Source organism: Tiliqua scincoides, chromosome 2 (genome assembly GCF_035046505.1).
Source record: "Tiliqua scincoides isolate rTilSci1 chromosome 2, rTilSci1.hap2, whole genome shotgun sequence".
NCBI classification, from domain to species: Eukaryota; Metazoa; Chordata; class Lepidosauria; order Squamata; family Scincidae; genus Tiliqua; species Tiliqua scincoides.
Genome location: NC_089822.1, coordinates 206148662 through 206169020, shown reverse-complemented (window position 1 = coordinate 206169020; position 20359 = coordinate 206148662). Strand labels below are relative to the sequence as shown.

The following is a 20359-nucleotide window of genomic DNA, read 5'->3' as shown; positions in this document are numbered from 1 at the left end:
AATCTGATAAAAACAGCCCCCCAAAAACACCCAAGAATGAAGTCCCATCTTCCAAGATGATGCATATATTGAGCCCTATGGAAAGCAAAACTGAGCTACACGGTTGCATTTACTTACAAGTAAGCAAATGTGCCTTGGCTCCTGTGGAAGGTCATGCAAAGGGGAATGCAAGGCTACCAGAATGGTCCCAATCTGATGAACATGGTGCTCAACAACTGGCCCAGAAGGCAGTTCCCCTCCCCACAGTACAGTAAAAAAGATGCTTGAGCTGATAAGACTTTTTTCTTTTCTAGTAAAGCTAGGTGGGTCCTGATGGTGTGGTAAGTTTAAAAAGAGGGTTCTAGTGCTAAAAGGTTTGGGAACCACTGCCTGATTAGAAAGGTTGCTATCTTTTCCAGATTCCTCAACACCACCACCCCTACAGTAGAGCCTCATTTTCTCTCCTAAACATTCTAGAGTTTTTATTCTGTTTAGAGAGAAGCTTTGAATCTCAATTCAGCCCAAACAAAAAACCATGTTGGATTTAAATTTGATTTTGGCCCAAATCACACTGAATTGGTTTTAATATAAGAATTTGAACTGGTCTCTGGGTAGGGCTGAAAATCTTACTGATTTTTTTGGGGAGGGGGGGAGCTTGAGATTATCGCAGGCAGGCTACAGAGAGAATTCACTTGGTGGAACAGGGCTGGCTTCCCCATCTCATCTTTCCTTATTTAATAATTTGTTTTACTTTAATGTAATTATTTATAATTATTTTATTTAATTATTTACATCCCACCTAACTAGGGAAAATGGCACATTTCAGCAATTGCTGCATTCTCATGAAAGCACTTTCTGCTTGATGATGTCACTTCTGGCCATGACATCACTTCCAGGTTAATGACATCACTTCCAGAGGATCCCAGACAGATGGTCATTCTAAAAAGTGTGTTCTGGTATTAAAAGTTTGAGAACCACTGGTCTACATGCAGAAGCCACTTCAGAATTGCCTTATGTGTTGGAATTTTGCAGTTTGTGAAGTGACTTGTAGCTTGGAACTATTTAGGCAGGGAAGCAAGTTCCAACAAATACACTACATAAAATCTGTAATCCACTTTGTGAATTGTTTTGTTTGAAAAGCGGTATATAAATACTCTTAAGAATAACAACAAAATTACTTAAATGGATATGGATTACAGTTATTCTGCCTGAGGGGCAGCCCAAACCTACGAACTTTTCTGTGCTGTGATGCCAGAATGGCCTCTGCTGTATCCCAAGGTAAGGGGACATTTTTCCCTTTCCCCCAGGGTACGGCCAAGCAGCCACTATGGGGCTACTTGGACCTGCACCAGCAAAATCACTGGTACAAGTCTGAGCAGACTTGTGTTGGGGAAGTAGGCCCAGGAAGGAGGATATGATGAGAGCCAGATTTCCAATCCCACATGCCTCCTGGGCCCGATCTGCCCCACTCTCTGCCCTCTCCTGCCCCTTGGCGCAGGATTTACCTGCTCCGTCAGGCACAGGCCCTGCACTTATGGTGACAGGCCAGTGCAGGACTTCCCACAGGCACCATGATCACCCCATATAGGCTAATGGGGTCTGAGCTGTCTATGAATGCTCAGAAGAGAGAGTTCTTGGGGTGCCGATAACTCTATGAAAGCGTCAACTCAATATGTGGCAGCAGTGAAGAAGGCCAATTCCACTCTACGGAGCATTAAAAAGGGGTTTGAGAATAAAATAGCTAATATTATAATGCCATTGTACAAATCGATGATATGGCCACACCGAGAGCATTCTGTTCAGTTCTGGCCCCCACATCTTAAAAAGGATATAGTGGAACTACGTAGAAAAGATGCAGAAGAGAGCTACCAAAATGATTACCAGGCTGGGGCATCTCCCTTACAAGGAAAGGCTGCAACACTTGAGGCTCTTCAGCCTAGAAAAGAGGTGCCTGTGGTGGGACATGATTGAGATATATATAATTATGCAGGGGAATGACAGAGTGGATAGAGGGATGCTCTTTTCTCTCACACACAACACCAGAACCAGGGAACATCCACTAAAATTAAGTGTTGGGAAAGTTAGGACAGACAAAAGAAAACATTTCTTTACCCAGTGTATAATTAGTCTGTGGAATTCCTTGCCATTGTATGTGGTTATGGTATCCAGCTTAGATGCCTTTAAAATGGTATTGGACAGATTTCTGGAGGAAAACTCCTTTACATTCTACAAACCATGATGAGTATGTACAATCTGAGATTAGCTGGTCACTAATTATGAGTGGGTAGGAATTTTCTTCTGTCATCCGAATTGCCATGGATGGCAGTTTTTTCCCCTACCCCAGACTGGTGAGGAAGGTATATTCAGTAGGTTTCATGCATTAAAAATTGGTCATTGTGTTTAATAAAATAGCACAAGTTAAACCTAATTGCAATCTGGTGTCTTCACTGGGGGATGAGAGTGTAAATAGAATGCTAGATGCAGGGAAGTGCCAGTGAGATGTAAGTATCGTGTGTGCTCCCTGCGGCATCTGGTGATGGGCCGCTGTGAGATACAGGGAGCTGGACTAGAAAGGCCCTAGACCTGATCTAGCAGGGCTCTTCTTATGCTGCAACATGCTTTATGGAACATTTGCAAAAGTGTGTGTGCTAATGCCATCAGTGCTAGCCTGGTTAGAGCTAGACAAGTTAGCTCACTGTAAGTCTACTATTTGGCAAATTTTATAGTGACCTGGCTAGAAAACATTCCTTTAAACATTTCATGGTACTGTATTCCAATACGTGTTAGACTGTATGTCAGTATGTCAGACTGACCTAGCTGTAAGTGGCCAGGTCCCTCTCTCTTTAATAGGTTATTACTATTTAAAAAGAAAAAACAACAACATGGTAATGGATAGCGCTAGAAATAAAGAGTGGAAGAAAAGAAGACACATGAAGTCTGAGTTACATGAATGCAGGCATTTTGTTTTGCATTTTAAAAAAGCTTTTCTTTCAGAATCGATATGAATCCAACTTTGCCCCATAGCCCCCTTTCCCAGTAATTCGAAAACATATATAAGAACATAAGAACAGCCCCACTGGATCAGGCCATAGGCCCATCTAGTCCAGCTTCCTGTATCTCACAGCAGCCCACCAAATGCCCCAGGGAGCACACCAGATAACAAGAGACAATAAAAGATGACAACATAATACAGTTATTGCTCCTCCTAATGTACATACACCTGACTTCTTTTGTCCTGTTGTCATGTCTGATCAAAGCAAGAAATCAAAGTTATAAGAACTTGGAAGAGGACAGGATTCCAGGATACTGGCATACATTTGCCCACCATGGTCACAATCCTCTTTTTTTGAAGAAAACATGGAGTGGAAGACACTGTCACGTCTCCTGTGGGAATCAGGACCAAGGAATCACTAGCAGAAAGAGAAATTTCTTCTTAAAAAGGGCTTTATTCATTTGCTGATTGGTGTCATTTTTTTTTAAAAGGATCATTTTCCACTGTTAACTTCCCTCTTGTTACTGTCCTCACACAGGGTATGCCACCCAACCAATGCACTTGTCAGGAGGAACTTGTGAACAAAACAACAGAAGACAGACACAAAGGCATGGCAAGAAATACCAAATAAAATGTAAACGAAGTTGGACTTGAGAACAGTTTCCTATTTCTAGAGAAAGAGTGAATGTATGTGCATATAAAGTGTGTGTGTATAGTGAATGTATCTATATAGTGTCTGTGTGTATATATGTAGCGTCTGTGTGCCTGTATAGATAGTGTATTTATACTATGTGTGCATATGTATAAAGTGCCTATGTATATATTGTGTGTATCTATATTGTGTGTGTATATATATATTGTGTCTGTATGTGTGCATATATGTATAGTGTGTGCATGTATATATATACATTGTGTCTGCATGTGTGTATTTATGTAGCGTGTGTATAATGTCTGTATGCGTGTATGTATATTGTGTGTGTGTACACGTGTACAGTGGCTTCCTGGCGAGCAGAGGAGCTCAGCCAGAAGAAGGGTAGCCGTGAGTGCGAGCTCTTACCTGAGAGCTCCCAAAGGGGCCAGCCCACCGCGAGCACTTCCTCCGGGGCCGCAGCAGGCGAAGCTGGCAGCCGAGGCTCTCCCGTAGAGCACTTCCGGGCGCGGCTGCAGGGACTGGAGTGGCGCGCGCACCAGCGCCCTGGAAGCCTCCTTCAGTGCCGTGAGCGGGGCGGGGGCGACCCCGCGCGGAAGCCCGAGGAGATCACAGCGGCTCCGAGCGTCGCTCCAGCCGCCACATGGCTGAGAAACCCCGATCTGCACACAAGGGAGGGTGGAAGAGCACGGGGTTCTTCTGCAGCACCCACCATGCTCTGGCTCCCAGCGGTTGCAAGCACCAGAATTTCAGCCATTCCAATTTCTGGAAGTGCTGTTGTTTTTAAATGAGAAACCTGCCTGTCGCCCGCTCTCCAACCACCCTCGACAGTGTTGTGAAAGGGCGAGAGAACGGAAACGCTTTGGATTTGGGTGAATGGAGCCAGCGACTGCTGTCACTGCTGGGAGGCTTTTAAAAAAGCCTGACATGGTGCTCCTAGGCCTGTGCAGAGTGCCAGCTTCCAAGAGCCACAAGTTTCTTTTGTTCTTTTTTTTTAAAAGAACATTGACAAATACCCACAACAGAGCTTCGTATTCATGCTGCCGTCCAACGCACACACTACATGGGAGTAAGTGCCATGAAGCATTCACTCCTGAGGAGGAGGAGGAGTAGTAGTAGTAATAATAATAATAATAATAACAACTTTATTTTTACCCCACCTTTCTCCCGAAGGGACTCAAGGCGCCTTACAACAGGTTAAAACAGATTAAAAACATAGTTTAAAACAAATAAAAACATATTAACAGATATCATAAAAACAGTAGTCAGACAAAAAATAGGTAAAAAAGAGCATAGAGCAGCAGCAAATCATAAGAATCAGGCCTGTAAAAAATATTAAAAGTAGACACGGCCTTTTCTCCTATGGCACTGACAAGTTGTCTCTGTGGCTCTGCTAACAGCCCAGTCCTCTCCACACTTTCCCCGGGAGTAAGCCCCATTGACTCTGATGGGACTGACTTCTGAGTAGACATGCATAGGCTTGGGCTCTGATGCTGCACGCCCCTCCATACTTTCCCGGGAGTAAGCCCCATTGACTCTGATGGGACTGACCTCTGAGTAGACATGCATAGGCTTGGGCTCTGAGGCTGCACTCCTCTCCACACTTTCCTGGGAGTAAGCCCCATTGGCTTTGATGGGACTGACCTCTGAGTAGACATGCATAGGATGGGGCTGCAAGAGGGCAACTGAGTGGGAAGGGAGATTGATTTTCTGGCCCGGCCAGTGCAAAATGCTGCCCCGGCAGAGCTGGCAGGAGGCGCGAGCAGCCAAAGAAGCCAAGCTGCTTGCATCACGTGGCGGCCTGACTCCAGCCAGGGCTGGGGACAGCGCGAAGGTCATCCCAGGCCTCCTCCATCAGCCTGCTGGGCGGACGGGGGCGCGCGCTCTGCCCTGACTGACAGCGAGGCCCGCACAAATCCCGGCGTGAGCTGGCGCGCCCACCTCTCCCCTCGCAGCAGCAGCAGCTGGTCGTGACTGACACTGCAGCTTCCAATCGTGAGCCAGACCGCTGTGTTCTCTGAGCCAACCCCGGGCCAGGGAGAGATGAAAGTGGCGAGCCGACTGGGCTGCTCCAAGCATCTTGGAATACACAATAGCAAGTCAGAGCCTGACAGCAGCAGCAGCAGCTCCTGCCTCCTCGGTGCAGGTAATCCGACTGGCAGCAGGGATCCGAGGCACACCAAGCCCATTGCGGGCGGCCACTGAAGGGGGGGAGGCTGGAGCCTGGCCATTCCCAGCACACGCAGGCACGACTGCACCAGTGTCACTCCTCCTCTGCCAGTTGCAGGCCGGCACAGGCGAGGGCCGGCTCCATCTCCTCCTGCGCTGCGAAAAGGAAGCGGAGAAGCCCCTCCGCTCCACAAACACCCCGAGTGGGTCTCAGAGGTGGGTGGAGGGAAGGGGAGCTGCCCACTCCTGGCGATCTGGGCCTGGGGCTGCTTGCCCTCCCAGGGCTCTCTCGATTCCTCCTCGCCTGCTGGGAATCATCGCCGTGAGTACTGCTGTCACGGTTGTGTGGAGGCTGTGCAGAGGGACGGGGCTGACTCCCTCTAGAGCAGGCCACAGGGAGTGATGGAGGAGGGCAGGAGTGTGGCCCACCCTGCACCGGCTGCTGCCTGTCCACTTCTCTGGGGCGGGGGGAAGCCCTGATTTCATTTCCCCCTCTCCCTTCCCTTCTCCCTGCCAGGCCAGGCATTAGGGAAATAGGGTGGGAGGAGCTGGACTTGGGCAAGAGAGCGGCTCCTCCTCGTGCACAACCTCCCATCAGGAGCAGAACTCTAGCGAGCAGGTGTTCCAGGGCGTTTGCCAGGTCCAGCCAAGCAGGCCAAGGGATGAGATGTCCAGCTGCTGGTTTGGAGGACACCATGCAGAGTCTGTGGTGGGAGAGGGTCCAGTTTCTGCACAGGGTAAACACAAATGTCACCTAGCTACTTTTTGAAAGCTTGTTTGCAGGAAACATGATGTTGCATGCTGGAGGGCAGGAGCCTTGCCTGATTCTAGCCAGAAATAGACCTCAACAGGCATGTAACATTTCAGTATAATCAAGTGTCCCAGTTGTTTTTCCTGTCCCCTTTCTCATGAGTAGCCTTTGTTAGGGTACCGCGTCTGGTGGGTGGGTCTCTCTCAACTGGGTGACTGGGCAAAAGAATGATAGGTGAGGTTCAGTCTTAATAAGCCTGAAGTAATGGGCAGAACATTCTAACTACACAAGTACACTGACGGATGGGTTTTGAAGTGGCTGTGACATCTCAGAAAGGGATGTTGTGGTTGTAGTTGAAAGTTCTCTGAAATTGTCAGCTTGGTTAAGACAGCTGCAGCAGTGTAAGTCCAGTACAGTAAAAGTAAAGACATACAGTGGTAGGCTTTATCGCCATAGTGATGAAATTAAACTAAGGGCCCAATCCTATCTAATTTTCCAGCACTGGTGCAGCCACAATGCAGTCCCGAGGTAACAAATGTCCCCATATCTTGAGGAGGCCTCTGTGACTGCTTCTCCACCATAGGATGCAGTGGCATAGCTGCACACCCCATTGGCATAGCTGCACTGGCACTGTTAAATTGGATAGGTTTGGGCACTAAGGCTGCAATCCTAAACACAATTTTGAGAGATGGAGAGAGTCCCACTAAACACAGAGAGAATCACAATCCATTCCTAGGCTTGTCTACTCAGAAGCAAGTCTCATTGAGTTCTGGGATCTACTCCCAGGTAAGTGTGTATAGGATTGCAGCCTTACTTTTGGTGTGATCATATGCATGTTCATTTGGTAGTCTCTTAATGCCGTTTTGTATTTTATTTATTTGCTGTCTTTATACCCTGCTTTATTTCCCTGAATACAAAGCAGCTCATGTCCACATTTAGAATATTGTGTACAATTCTAGTCTCTTACATCTCCAAAAGAGCTACAGTGAAATTGGAGGAGCTGCAGGAAAGAGAAGTCAGAATGTTCCAGAGGAAGGAACATCTTTCTTATGAAGAAAGGCTTAACCAGTAGGTATTTTTAGCATAGGAGGACAACAGCAACAAGGGGGAAATGTTAGAGATTTATAATGATATGGAGAGAATGATCAAAGGAAAAATATTAATACATTCTCAAAATGGAAAAATGTATGACCATCCACTGAAATTTACAGGCAGCAAAGGGGATGTTCGTATCACCAGTTTCTGTAACTCCTCACCACAGTCTGTGGTGATAATGAGCATAAACACCTTTAAAATGTCTGATTTCATACATTGAGGACAGATGTGTCACTTATTGTGAAGTGTGACAGCCAGCGGTGCCATTTCCATTCTCAGAAAAGTGTCCTTCAGAGTATCAGGCCCTGGGGATTAACAGTGGCCCTGGGAGATCCGTATTGTTCTCCTGCCTTGCCTGTAGCCTTGCTGCAGTACTTGCTTGGTGATCAGAAGACAGATAGCAGAGCCAAACAAACAATTGTCCCAACCCCCTGAAACAATTGTTGGTTTCTTGTGGTAGAAAATGTTTGTAAGAGTGACACTTTCTTACATTGGCTTTCATTTTGACTTACCATTAGCTCTTTCTGTTGCATCCCAGTTCACAGATGTCTTGCTCTCTTTGGCCTCCTGACCCTGAAGATGAAATGCACTTGAAGTGCACACACTTTATACACTGTAAAGTCCTATTGTATTTCTTGATTTGAGCACCCTGGCCTCACTTATGTACATTACCACTTTAGCACATTCCATGCTCCTGAAGGCTTGGGAGAGAGAAACAGAAACATAACTTTTCTCTATCGGAGTGTTAACATTAATTATTCTGTCCTTTTAACCCTCAGCCCTGAAAGTTAACCGAAAGCCAACCCCTTATGCTTCATTCCTTATGATTAGAAGTACAGAGAAGAGACAGGGGTACTGCTGGGTATTGATGTTGATATCACTCAGCTGTATCAACAATGCACCTTTCTGTGGCTGGACAGTGGCACCTAATCATTGTCCAGTTTCCCTTCAGTCTCATATTTTGATGAATGGGAGACCAGGGCAGGCTGTGCATGGGTGCCATGTGTCTTGTGGGTCTGCAGTGTGCTGAATGAGCGCACCCAAGCATTGAAGAAACTCCATTCATGTGGAAGAACTTTAAAGTTGCATGCAGAAGAAGCCTAAATAGGAAGAGGAAGAAGAGTCCATTTTTGTAAACATCAAGCTGAACAGAGCAATCCTGTGTCTATCTTATGCCTTCTGGGAGAGGAGAGGATAGGCCCCTTTACACCAGACAACTTCAAATATACATTGGCAATCATTAGGTAGTCCCCCTTCTCTATCTGTAACATGACATGAGGATGTTGGCCTACCTTACAGGGTTGTTCTAAAGATAACCTGAGTTAATGTAAGATTCTATCTTTGTTACTAGGCATTAGCCAATAGGATTTCAGTTCAGAAGAACGACTGAAGAAAATGCAAGAAAACAGCTTTCCCAGCAGACTTCTTGACAGAAGAGAAGAGTCAGTGACTTCAGAACTGAAAGTTAAGACCTTTGAAGGTTAAGACATTATTTAGATACTAAAGGACAAAAGCTCATGTGCAAGATGAGTTACAACACATCCACTGTGAATGGTTTGTACCATGGCAGCACTAGCACTTCTGAGCCAGACCGAGGAACAACTGTTGATGGCACTGGATCAGAAACTGCTACAATGACCCCTGAAACAAGCAGCTTTAACAGCACCAAACTTCCAGATGTAACCAGTAATAGTCCTGGCATGGGGACCATGCTGCTATCCTTTGGAATCATCACTGTGATTGGGTTGGCTGTTGCTATGGTAAGGTATAGTTCTTTGCTGGTTGCTATAGGAGGCAGAGGATTGCAAAGCTCAGGACCTCCATTCTTTAATATTCCCTAATGTTGAAGACTGGGCCTGACTTTGGGCAGATCTACTCTAGTCAGCTTTATAGTAGTTGAACTGTCATGACTTCCCCCCAAGAATCCTGGAAACTGTAGTTTGTTTGGGATGCAGAGAAAATTTTGTTAGAGATCCACTTGAGCCTATCTAGGATTGATGCAGGGTGCAGTCCTAACCCACTTTGTAGCACCAACATAAGGGCAATGCAGCTCCAAGGTAAGGGAACAAACATTCCCTTACCTTGAGGAGGCCTCCATGAGTGCAACCCAACTGCGAGATACAGCGCACATCCCATTGGCACAGCTACGCCAGTGCTGGATGGTTGGTTAGGATTTGGGCCATAATGTGTTGTATGTTGGGCTGTTATTGAAGATGGTGCATAAACTGCAGTTCAGAATACAATTGCAAGGCTGCTAATGGAGACCTGTTGCCGGCAACATATTCTGCTGTACTTAATCCATTTTAGCCCAGCCCACTGGTGTACACATTTGATCCCTGTGTTGTATATGCAACGTTGGGCAGAAATGGCTTAAGCAGCTGCACTGCTATCAATTCATTTCTGAGCCCAGTTCAAAGTGCTGTTTAAAGTCCTGCCCAGCTTGGGACCTGGGTCCTGAAGCAATGCCAGCATCCACATGTTTCTTGCTGGATCCGCTGAGGTTTCCTTTAGAGACTCTCCTTGGAGTGCCCCTGGAGGTCAGGCATGTTGTGACTGAAAAGAAGGCCTTCTTGGTTATAGTGCCCTGCTTGTGAAATTCCCTCTCCAGGGAGGCTTGCCTTGTCCTCTGTTGATGTCCTTTCGGATGGTAGGTCAACACTTTTTTAGTTTCCCAGTCTTTTAGGAAGAATTGGTTTAGTTCTTGTTCAACAGCTGCATTCAGTGTTTAATCTTCTGTGTGTAATTTTGCTGTTATATTTTAAGTATTGTTGTGTTTATTGTATTGAAAAAAATAATTTTTTCATTATTTTTGTTGTGTTTATTGTATGTTACTTTGCCTATTTTTAAAAATAGAAGTGTGGCCTAAAAATGTCTTCTGAGAATTAAAAATGAAGCTGAGTCAGAGCAGTGATCCATCAAGCTCAGTATTGGCTACAATGGTTGGCAGCAGCTCTCCAGGACAAAGCTGGCCCAAGACCTCCTGGCACTTGAGGCAGAGTGCCAAATGCTGGCCACCCTTACCTGATAATGTGACAGGTTCTGTGGATGTGGAGTGCCACCCCCCCCCCATCTAACTGCTGCCTGAAGCAGCCTCCAGTTGGACTCATGGATGGACCAGCCTTGTGCTGGGGTGTCAGACAGGCGTATTTCCCAGCCCTACCTGCAAATGCTGCCAGGGGTTAAACCTGGGACTTCCTATATGCACAACTGTGCTCATATAGATAGATAGATAGTATATTTATGTGTATATATTTACATTATCCAGCTGAAAGAGTTCTGTTCTAAGTATGCTATCAGCTCTGTTTCTCTGTCTTTTCTAGGTTCTGTACATTAGGAAGAGGAAACGGTAAGTGCTTTTCCTGCACTGGAATAAAGTAGTATTTAAATGTCTGCTAGTTTCCATCTCAGGAATTCTTCCTTACAAAAACTCCACATGTAAGAAGCAGATACCGGAACAAGTCCCAGGATGGTTTTTCCTTAGCGTACAACTTGAGTACTCGCAGAACTGACATGAGATCTGCTCAACAGGGCTTTGGCTGTAAATGGTCCTTGCGTAGATGTTGGAATACTTCTGTTCAGCTTGATACTCCCTAATGGCAGAACTTTCCCTGTCCATCTTCTTTGATAGGCTAGAGAAGTTACGACACCAACTCATGCCCATGTACAACTTTGATCCTGCTGAAGAACAGGATGAACTGGAACAAGAGCTGTTGGAGCACGGCAGAGATGCTGCTTCCTTGCAGGCCTCCCAGAACAAGGTAATGCATGTCCTTCCCTTGGAGAGCAAACTAGAAACACCTCAGGGAAGACTGGAGTTGCCCCCATTGCTTGACTCCAGGCAAGATCCTCACTAAACAAGGAGGGTGATGCCTGTGCTTTTTGCCCTCCTCAAGCCACAGCTGATCTGCTGTTGCCATTCCCCCCCCCACTCACCCGAGAGGAGCATACATTTTTGTTCAGTTTTAGTGCCCTCAAAATTGTAGATTTATATGGGCAATAAAGGATTGGCTGAAGTTATTATAGAGACTTTAGCAATCACTTTTGTTTTACTTTAGGAAATACAGTTTTTAAATAAATGTCCTAGTTTTAGATATGCTTACAACCTGATCTTATGCATGTTTGAGTGGAAGTAGGTTCCATTGAATTAAATGGAATTTGCTTCCAATAATTGTACTTAGGGTCACCACCTCTAACACTTGTAAGTTTTGTTGTGTGAGTGGGACCTGGATGCACAGGTATATTTAAGCTTAAGTTTGGATTAAAAATATTTTGAAATGAAAATATTTCATGTTAAGCTGCAATAACAGAACTTCAATAGATGGAAATGGCTGCAGTGCATTTTATTTCATACTGCAGAGCTGTTCCAATGACAGTTTTGATGACTCTGTGTACCTTCTGCTGAGGCAAGCCTTTGACTCATGGAGTCCAGAATTGTCTCTTCTGATTGACAGTGACTCTCTAGGCATCCAGGCAGAGTTTTTTTTTTTTCATGCCCCTGTGATTGAACCTAGAATCCCATACATATAAAGCACGCCTCTGTTACTGAGCTATAGACTCTCCTCTCATGCCACAATGCAGAAGCAAGGACTTTATATTAAGTATTTTAATGTGATAATATCAGGGTATTGAAGTCAGCTTTATATGCATTGGAACCTATGTTGGATGCAATTCAAAGTTTAATAGAAAGAAAGCAGAGACAGTTTACACATGCTCAAGTACTACTACATTATGACCCTGTATGTTTAAACTGAGCATTGTCATTGAAAATGTGTTCTAGAGCAAAGCCATAGCTCCCATACAGATCTAATGGGAGAGAGGAAAGGGAGGGCCTTTAGCTGATTTCACAATGTTCTTTGTTTTCTCTGTAATTAACAAAAGTTCATCTGTAACTAAAAGCCTAGCCAGCAAGGACAAGAGGACCAGGTATGTTTCTGTGTGGGTGGTGTGCTGGTAGTGCAGTGGCTTTAAAAAGTAGACCCCTCTCTTGTATTAGATCCCAACCTATAGAATAGTGGTTGCTCTGATAACATTATTTTGTGGCTTTTACAGCTCTTTTATCTTTAATAGGGAACTGCAGAGTTCAAATACAAAAACCATTTAATTGATTGGGCCTTAAACACATTCTCTCTGGATGGCATTTGATTCCAATATTTTGTAAATGGAGTCTAGATCAGCGCTTCCCAAACTCCTATAAGGAAGTTTGGAACACTGTAAGTTGCAGGGGAGGGGTTGAAAGGTAGCAATGTGATTCCCAGGATCGCACCGCTGCCAGGGACAGGAGGGGGTTTTCTGCTTACCTGCAGTCAGCGCTGCAGTCCTTGAGAGTCCTCTGCAGGGCCCCCCATGCCTGCAAAAGTGTAAAAAAAGGTTAAAAAGGCACTTCTGGTTTTCCACAATAAAACCGGAAGTGCACATTTTCTTTCCATACACTTTTGCAGGCATAGGGAGCCCTGCAGAGGACCCTTGAGGATTGCAGCGCTGGCTGCAGGTAAATAGAAAAACTCCCTCCCATCCCTAGCAGCAGTGCAGTCCTGGGGATCATGTTGCTGTCTTCCTGCCCCTTAAAGGGGCACTAGCCAGTGCTTCTTAGGCTGGTGGGTCGTGACCCACTGGTCTGGGAACCACTGGTCTAGATGCTTATAAATAATCTCTGTCATTTGAGTTTGTTTCCTGAGATGTTTATGACAAGTGAGTTTGTTCATTAGTACTGCATTCCCAACTTTCCATTTCCAAATAGCTACAGGTAGTCCTTGTGCTGTTCACCGTGCTTAGCCAACCATGTTGTGCTGTGATTCACATATTGCTCACCAGAACCCTATGACTTCTAGTATGTCCCTTACAAGTACCCCAGAAGAGCAGTAATTGTAATTTCATAGTTTGTAATATTTTTTTCACAACCCACAAAGTATTTCTCTGAGAGATTTTTACTAATGTAGGTTCCTACAATAAATGCGAAAGTGTCTCTTGCAAATTTCCAACAAAGATCAGAAACCATACCTGATGTTATGGATAATCTGGCTGGCATAATATAATCTGTATAAAACTTTGAACACATTTTCTCTATAAACACATCTAAATGAAGTTTGACTGCATAATTGCAGATACATCTATTGTTTATCCTGCAGCCTTACATTAAACTTCTTTGCCAGTTATCTTTTCCTGGGAATATTATAGTGCTTTATGCTCATGCGAGCAAATTGTCATCATGAAAATGAACAGATTAAGCGCTACTGAATCAACTTTATGAATCTATGTCCAGGTTTTCCTTAGACGAAGGCAGCAATTCTATATGCATCTGCCTGGGATTAAGCTCTGTTGAACATGGTGGAGCTTATTTCTAAGTAAACATACATAGGATTGCACTGTAAGGCTGCAACCATCTACTATACTGCAGTGTAAGTCCCATTGCACTTAAAGGGACTTGCTTTTGAGCGGACCTATGTAGGATTGATTTACAATCAGCTAGTGTTGTAAAACCTGACAGGCTGCAGAGTGGAATGTGAGAACAAGTATGCACATATTCCTTTCAAATCTGTTCTTTCTTCAACTATTTCTCATTTTATTGTAGACAAATCCAGGGGTGCTCCAGAGACCTAGTCGCCTGGTATTCACAGATGTGGCAAATGCCATCAATGCATGAACAGTGCTTCCTCTACTTGACACAGGAAGATGATACTGCCAACCATAAATTCCAGCCAGAGAGAAGGCACTGGAATAAATGCATTTCAAGGTTGATGACTGCTGGTATAGCTATTGCTTTCAGAGTGGCCTATGCTGCTGTACTCAGAGGTTGACTGGTGATACCAGTACCAAGTTGTGTACGATGGAAAGTGCAAGGTTATTTGTAGATAGAGTGGCCAGAATATCTGTAGCGCAGGCTAGAGTTGGAAACCAGAGCATCAGTTTCCAAAACCTTTCTCTGGGAGGAAGTATTTTAACTGTTAGTATTCTAACTTCAGAGTCCTGCAGATTACCCCAGCCATTCCATGCAGCAGGCTGAAAAAGCAATTCCTACGGCCAGTGTTTATGGATGTAACTTTTTGGAGCTGAAAGTCTGGGCAGCTACTTTCAACATGTTTGCATAAGCATATGATATTGTCTCAGGGCATAAATATGCACCTGGTTGTCCCATCTCAAATTTCTTCTATGCAGTAAGAGCTGCCCTTGAGCACGATTATAAAGTCTAGAAGTATTCTTGTGACTATCATTTAGATCACTCCAGCACAGATATTCTGCTAGCTAGCCTTAGAAGAGATGTGAAGAATTTGGAACATGGTTGTATGGCAGTGGATGCTGCTGGTGGAGCTCTCGTATATCAACAGTGTCGCCGCTTCTGAGAGAGAATAGCACTACATGGATACTACAGGGAAGAGAGAATAAGAAAAGCAATATGATGTTGAGATATCACAACCCTCTCCAACCAAACACAGTGGAATTTGGTGGAACAGCAGTCACTTTTGGAAAAATATTGTGTGCACATGCATGTTCTTGTGTATACTTAACAATCAGAAATCAGTTCATCACCATACAAAAGTGTTAAAAGCCTGATCCTGATCTGCATTCAGATTCATAGGGTCTGCATTCAGAGGTTTATTCCAACCCCCCCCCCCCCCCCGTGTGAACATTAAAAGCAAAGTGAACTGCAGGAGAATTCTATGCTTTAAGCACTGTTTTGTCCTGGGGGTGTAAGTATATTTTGGGACAAGTGAGACAAATTTATTTGAATACATTCAACAAAGTAGGTGAAACTTCCATGAAATGTACACATCTGGTTTTGCTTTCCCATTTATTTGGTAGGTCCCAAGTTTTTATCTACTTTTGTGCCAGTTGTTTTGACGCAGGGTCAAGGAAGAAAAGGATTAGAATGTGCACAAAATGGAAAGGAACTGTAGTTGTACAGATGCCTAAAGTTTTGTATTGTTTAGCCAAAAAGAAGCATTCAGATTTTTCTTCACTATAAGCCTTCTTTTTAAAGTAAAGACTTAGATTCATGGGAATCTGCAGTGGCAACCAGCTTCTGCGTGACTGATTTCAGTATGTTCTGTGGTATGATTGCGGGTATGCCTCTGTCTAAATGCACTGGTCATTTATTATTTATATATTTATTATTGTATTTGGTCTTTCCATTTTCATGCCCAAGAGGGTAAATGAAATCATCATTACACAAAAGCAGTTACAGCAAATTATACCAAATATAAGAAACTCTCATGTGGAAAATGATTCTTGACAGAAAATGAGGACCCTCAATTATTTCCTCATTCTGGACCCTCCATCTATTCCTGGTAGTTGGTGTTGTCCTGTAATAATATCATGAGCAAGAAAAACCCAGAACCTCAAACTTGGGATTTGTCCAATCAAAATCTCTCTCATTGATCATCATCACTGTGAAAATCAACAGCTCCCCTCCCCTCAGCTCTCCCTTCTTCCTTCACGAAGATTTAGGGTACATCCTAACTTGTGCTGGAATAGGCAAGCCAACTGTCATGTACTGTATCCAGTGCAGGTTTGGTGTGGCCCAGGGTGCAATTCGGAGTAAGGGGATTTTAGTCCCCTTAGCCCGAACAACGCCATGGGCAGACCTATAGGGCTACTCAGATCTGCATTCTCAATTTTGCGGGTGTAAGTCTGAGCAGCCCAAGTAACACTGCTTAGACAAGGGATGGGGGTTGGGATTCAGCTTGTGCCGGTGTGGCCAACCCTACTCCCCTCCTGGACCTGATCTGCCCCCCGGGCCACCCCTCGCACCCTGAAACACTCCCTTACTGTCTCTGTTCCTCCCGGCACTCTCTCCCACCCACTGTGCCGGTCTGCCTGGACTGGCACAAACCTACCTCCTCTGGGTGTGGGGCCAACTTTGCAAGGTCAGCATACATCCGTGTACTGGCCTATTCTACTCCTGAGTTGTCATGAATGTGCTTTATGGTACATTTGTGATGGCTGGGAGCTGGCACAAGGGACTTGTGCCAGCTCTCTGGGGCATTAGGTTTACACTGTAAGTGGAATATTTATCTATTGTGTCTTCAACTCCCACCAACTGCCTTGGTTTTATAGGTAGATTATCTAAGCAAAGCATCCTGTTTGGGCACTTGCCAAGAGAAAGCATGAGTGACAATGGTTCTATAACAGAAGATGGCAGGTTTAAGCAGCAAGAATTAAGCAGTGTAAAGCCCCAAGATAATATACAGTGTAAGTGTGGGCATTTTTGGGTGCTTAAACGGTTTAGTGTGGGTGGAACCCAGCTTGGTGGATAGCTCTTACATGTGGAAAGGCAAAGGAAAATTCAATGTAGTATTAGTGCTATTTCATGCCAAGATAAATCAGATATCTGTATGGCTCACATTGGGTAGGTGAGTATTTTCAGTCTTTTCTGTGTTCCCAGTATACCAAGTCATAAGAAAACCATCTCTACTGCTGCCTCCTCTTGGCACTGAAATGAGAAACTAAGAAATGTATAAAAATATCACTCCCTTCCTTCATATTCTAAACTCAGTTTCTCTCACCATAGACTGTTTTGTTTGACAAAGTAGTTTTTGTGCAAGATGCAGGGTGTAACTCACATGATGCTGTGCCTGTGTGACATATGCAAGATACTCAGCTGTCACACAGATTGATTAGTGGTGTGAAATACTCAGGGCATGCATCCATACATCAGTGGTATCAATATATTGTCACCTAGTAGTTTTTTCAGTGTGTGCAGTTGTCAAAAGTAGGTCTTCTATGGACCTATGGAAGAGTTTAATAGAAATACAGTATACACATGACTAACTTGGTGAATGTCTGTCTCCATATATTGGATCTTCATAGCCAGTTTTACTCTATCCCTTTGTATCATCTTCCACTGTTTTGAGCTGTGTATAATCACTTCAGATGGGGCATGGAACCTTTCTCAGTCAAGAATCTTTTCCTATGAGCGTTCACACAAACATCAATAAAACTTCCTACCCCATCCCAGGACAGGCAGTCACATGATTCCAAGGGCTTATTTGATTCCACAGTTCACAGATGACCTTAATTCAACTTCTCTTTCAATTCACGCAACAGCTGCTGTTGGAATCTACACCTTGACCACCCATGCTGTTTTAGTTGCATTTTGTGGGGGCTGCTCTGCTGCTAAGATGGAAGTATATGAAAGCTGAGGATCAGATCCTAGGCCACTGTAAAATTACCTTATTCAGTTGACTTCGGAGTGCAAAATGCAGGGGCAGCAGGTCCATTTACACCAGCCAACTATCGGACTCAAATCACTTCCCATGTCTGGTGTTTTTGGAAGTTGAAAGTTTGGACATAGATGGCCTCCAATGCTGAGTTGTTGGACAGCTCCCCTGCAGGCAGCAGCTATTTTAGTTCTCCCAAAGCAATGTGTTTTGCAGTACTGCCACTGCTATAAAGAACTGGATTTCTTGTTTTCCTCTTTACAGTGACAAAGGCATTGGATCTCAAGTGTTCTCATCAATGAAGCAAAAAAACCAAATGAACAAAAAACTAGAAAATGTAGCATATTTTCCAAGGGCAACAATATGTTCCATGAAGTGCCATTAACTGAAATCCTTGCAATTCTCAGGCACTTGAAAGCTGAGTGATTAACTTACTGCATATTTGTTACGAACATGAACTTTGATCATGGGCTATTTCTGAAATATATACTATGATATGAATGCTCCTAGAAAGGAAAAGGAGTATTACTGGTTCCTTCGCTCAAAAGGCACCTTCCTGAGTTGGAGGCCTTCTGACAATGTAGTGTTGATGACCTTTTCTAAAAGAGCAGTAGGGGACTTTGCTAGCCTTGTAATGCAGTATTCTTCTAATGCAATAGCCCTTTCTTACATGCTACTTGGAAGTGTCTGCATAATGTAGGATAACTATTATATTGTGTTTCTGTATTTGAGATGTTATTAAAGTATTTATGTGCAACTAAGTGGGGATAGCTTTTTCCCCCCCTACTTGCTCTCCTTTTCCCCGGATGCTCTTGAAGAGTTTTACTCATTATGGACACCAGTATGCCTATATCTGTCTGTAATAAGGCCACCCAGCATAAGCAGTATGCGTAATGGCGCCCTGCTTCTCCAATGGAGTAACAGCTATAATGGTCTATGGTGGACCAACCATGAAAGTACAATGAAGAATCTCTGGTTCTTTCCCTTTTCCTCTACCATCCGCTCATTTCAGCTTTTCGTTTCACCAGTGCAAAAAGTGAGGAAGACCCTCTGGTAGAACAGAAAGTAGTAGGCAAAACTAAGAAAAGAGGCAAGATGCTTGAGTCATTTTCAATTTTAGTGCTGCCTGATAGGGTGAGGTGTGAATCATTTGGGGATCTTGCATTAGGTTTTGGTGAGGGTTATTGCATATTGTGTCAGCTAAACCTGAGCTCACACTTAACAGGAAGATTTGCACAGTCCTGGGCTCCTGCAAAGTATACTGGTATAATATGCATGTGTGTTGCATTTACATTTTTAGATGTCCACTTGGAATGCCTTAGAAGAATGTGTGAAGAGAGCGTTCCTCAGGGCCATTCATTCAGCACTATCACATTCATCCATGCCTGCTCCATACAGTCCTCATCCTCATTGCACAATCTCATATTTTTGTCGACAAAACCAGTCAAAGCTCAGCAACTTTGTGATGTGCAAATGTCCCGCACTCCCACTGTGCTTATCACATCTGGTGTGAAAGCACAAAGCCCAAGAGAACTGGAGACCCAAAGGTGCTGCTAGAGATACAGGTTTATGAGCAGTGAAATCAAAGCAGAACTCCTCTCCCCAAAAAGCATCTTTTCTTTTTCTTTTAATAAATCGCAATCAGTTATCAGGACTGCCCAAACCTTTAGACCACAGATAAATTAGGCCTTGGTTTTGTTCTGCATTAATTCAAACTGTGATCTTTTGAATAGCTAAACCCATTTATCTCAACTGTCTTTGGCCTGCTGTATTTCAAAGATTTCAGCTTCAGAAGAACATCCAGGGATCTTTGGGTAAAGGGATTTGGTCCAGACCCATCTGAAAGCTCAGTGCATGAATGATGATAAAAGCATTCAGAACTCACTTTTTAGAAACTAAAATAAAGCTATTAAAGTTGCAGCCTCAACACTTAAAATTGTGCAAGTATATTACAGGAGCAAATGCTTAAAGAAACAGGCATATGAATTTGGGTTTTGTTGATTGTACAGCCTATAGGCTTGTTACAGAGATTAGTTTGTATTGTAAGAAAGACATCAAGAGGTGGCAAAGAAGAGCAACATAATCTGAGAAGACACAAAAGAAGGGTAAAGTCTACATTTATCAGTTGGTTGTGTTACAAGTTCATTGGCTGTGTTTTCAAGAAATATCTGGATGTAAACAAGGACTCATAGCACAAAGGTATGTACCCTGTAGTGAATCCCAGAGATTGTCATTGAAAATTGCTTAATTTTGTTAGGAAACTCCTAATTTGGTACTCTTATGCTTTGAGGTTAGCTGAAACCAACCCTTCACCATTGGCTGATGTGAAATCAGCTCAAACTAAGACCAATACCCATCAGTAAATAAATCTGATGTTAATCAATGGCTCTGCTTAGGAGAGAAAATAAAGATTCAGAGGCCCCAATTTTATGGGTACCTTCTGCTGATGGAACTAGTGTTTTGTCTGTGGAAGGCCCTCTCCATCAGTGGTGCAGACTCAGTGTTAATGCATGCATGAATGGTTGGTGATGCCAACCATTGCCATTGGAGCACCTAGCCACTGTTGGAGG

At 44.0% G+C, this 20359-nt stretch overlaps 2 protein-coding genes across 3 annotated transcripts in view; one reads left to right on the top strand and one right to left on the bottom strand.

Annotated features, from left to right (window-relative positions):
- HEMK1 (HemK methyltransferase family member 1) overlaps positions 1-5475 on the bottom strand; it is a 48609-nt gene extending 43134 nt beyond the window's left edge. Inside the window, exon 1 of one of the 2 annotated variants that reach the window (XM_066615118.1) lies at positions 5172-5475. The gene's annotated coding sequence lies outside the window, so the exon portion shown is untranslated. Of the gene's footprint in view, positions 1-4028; positions 4128-5171 lie in introns of those variants that run through there. The other variant, XM_066615117.1, reaches the window with a different exon arrangement.
- C2H3orf18 (chromosome 2 C3orf18 homolog) lies at positions 5474-18550 on the top strand. Its single transcript, XM_066615119.1, has 5 exons — positions 5474-5766; positions 8987-9395; positions 10956-10981; positions 11264-11393; positions 14204-18550. Exons 2-5 carry the CDS (start codon positions 9153-9155, stop codon positions 14273-14275), a joined length of 471 nt encoding a protein of 156 aa, XP_066471216.1. The 5' UTR covers positions 5474-5766; positions 8987-9152; the 3' UTR covers positions 14276-18550.
- Positions 18551-20359: the final 1809 nt, after the last annotated feature.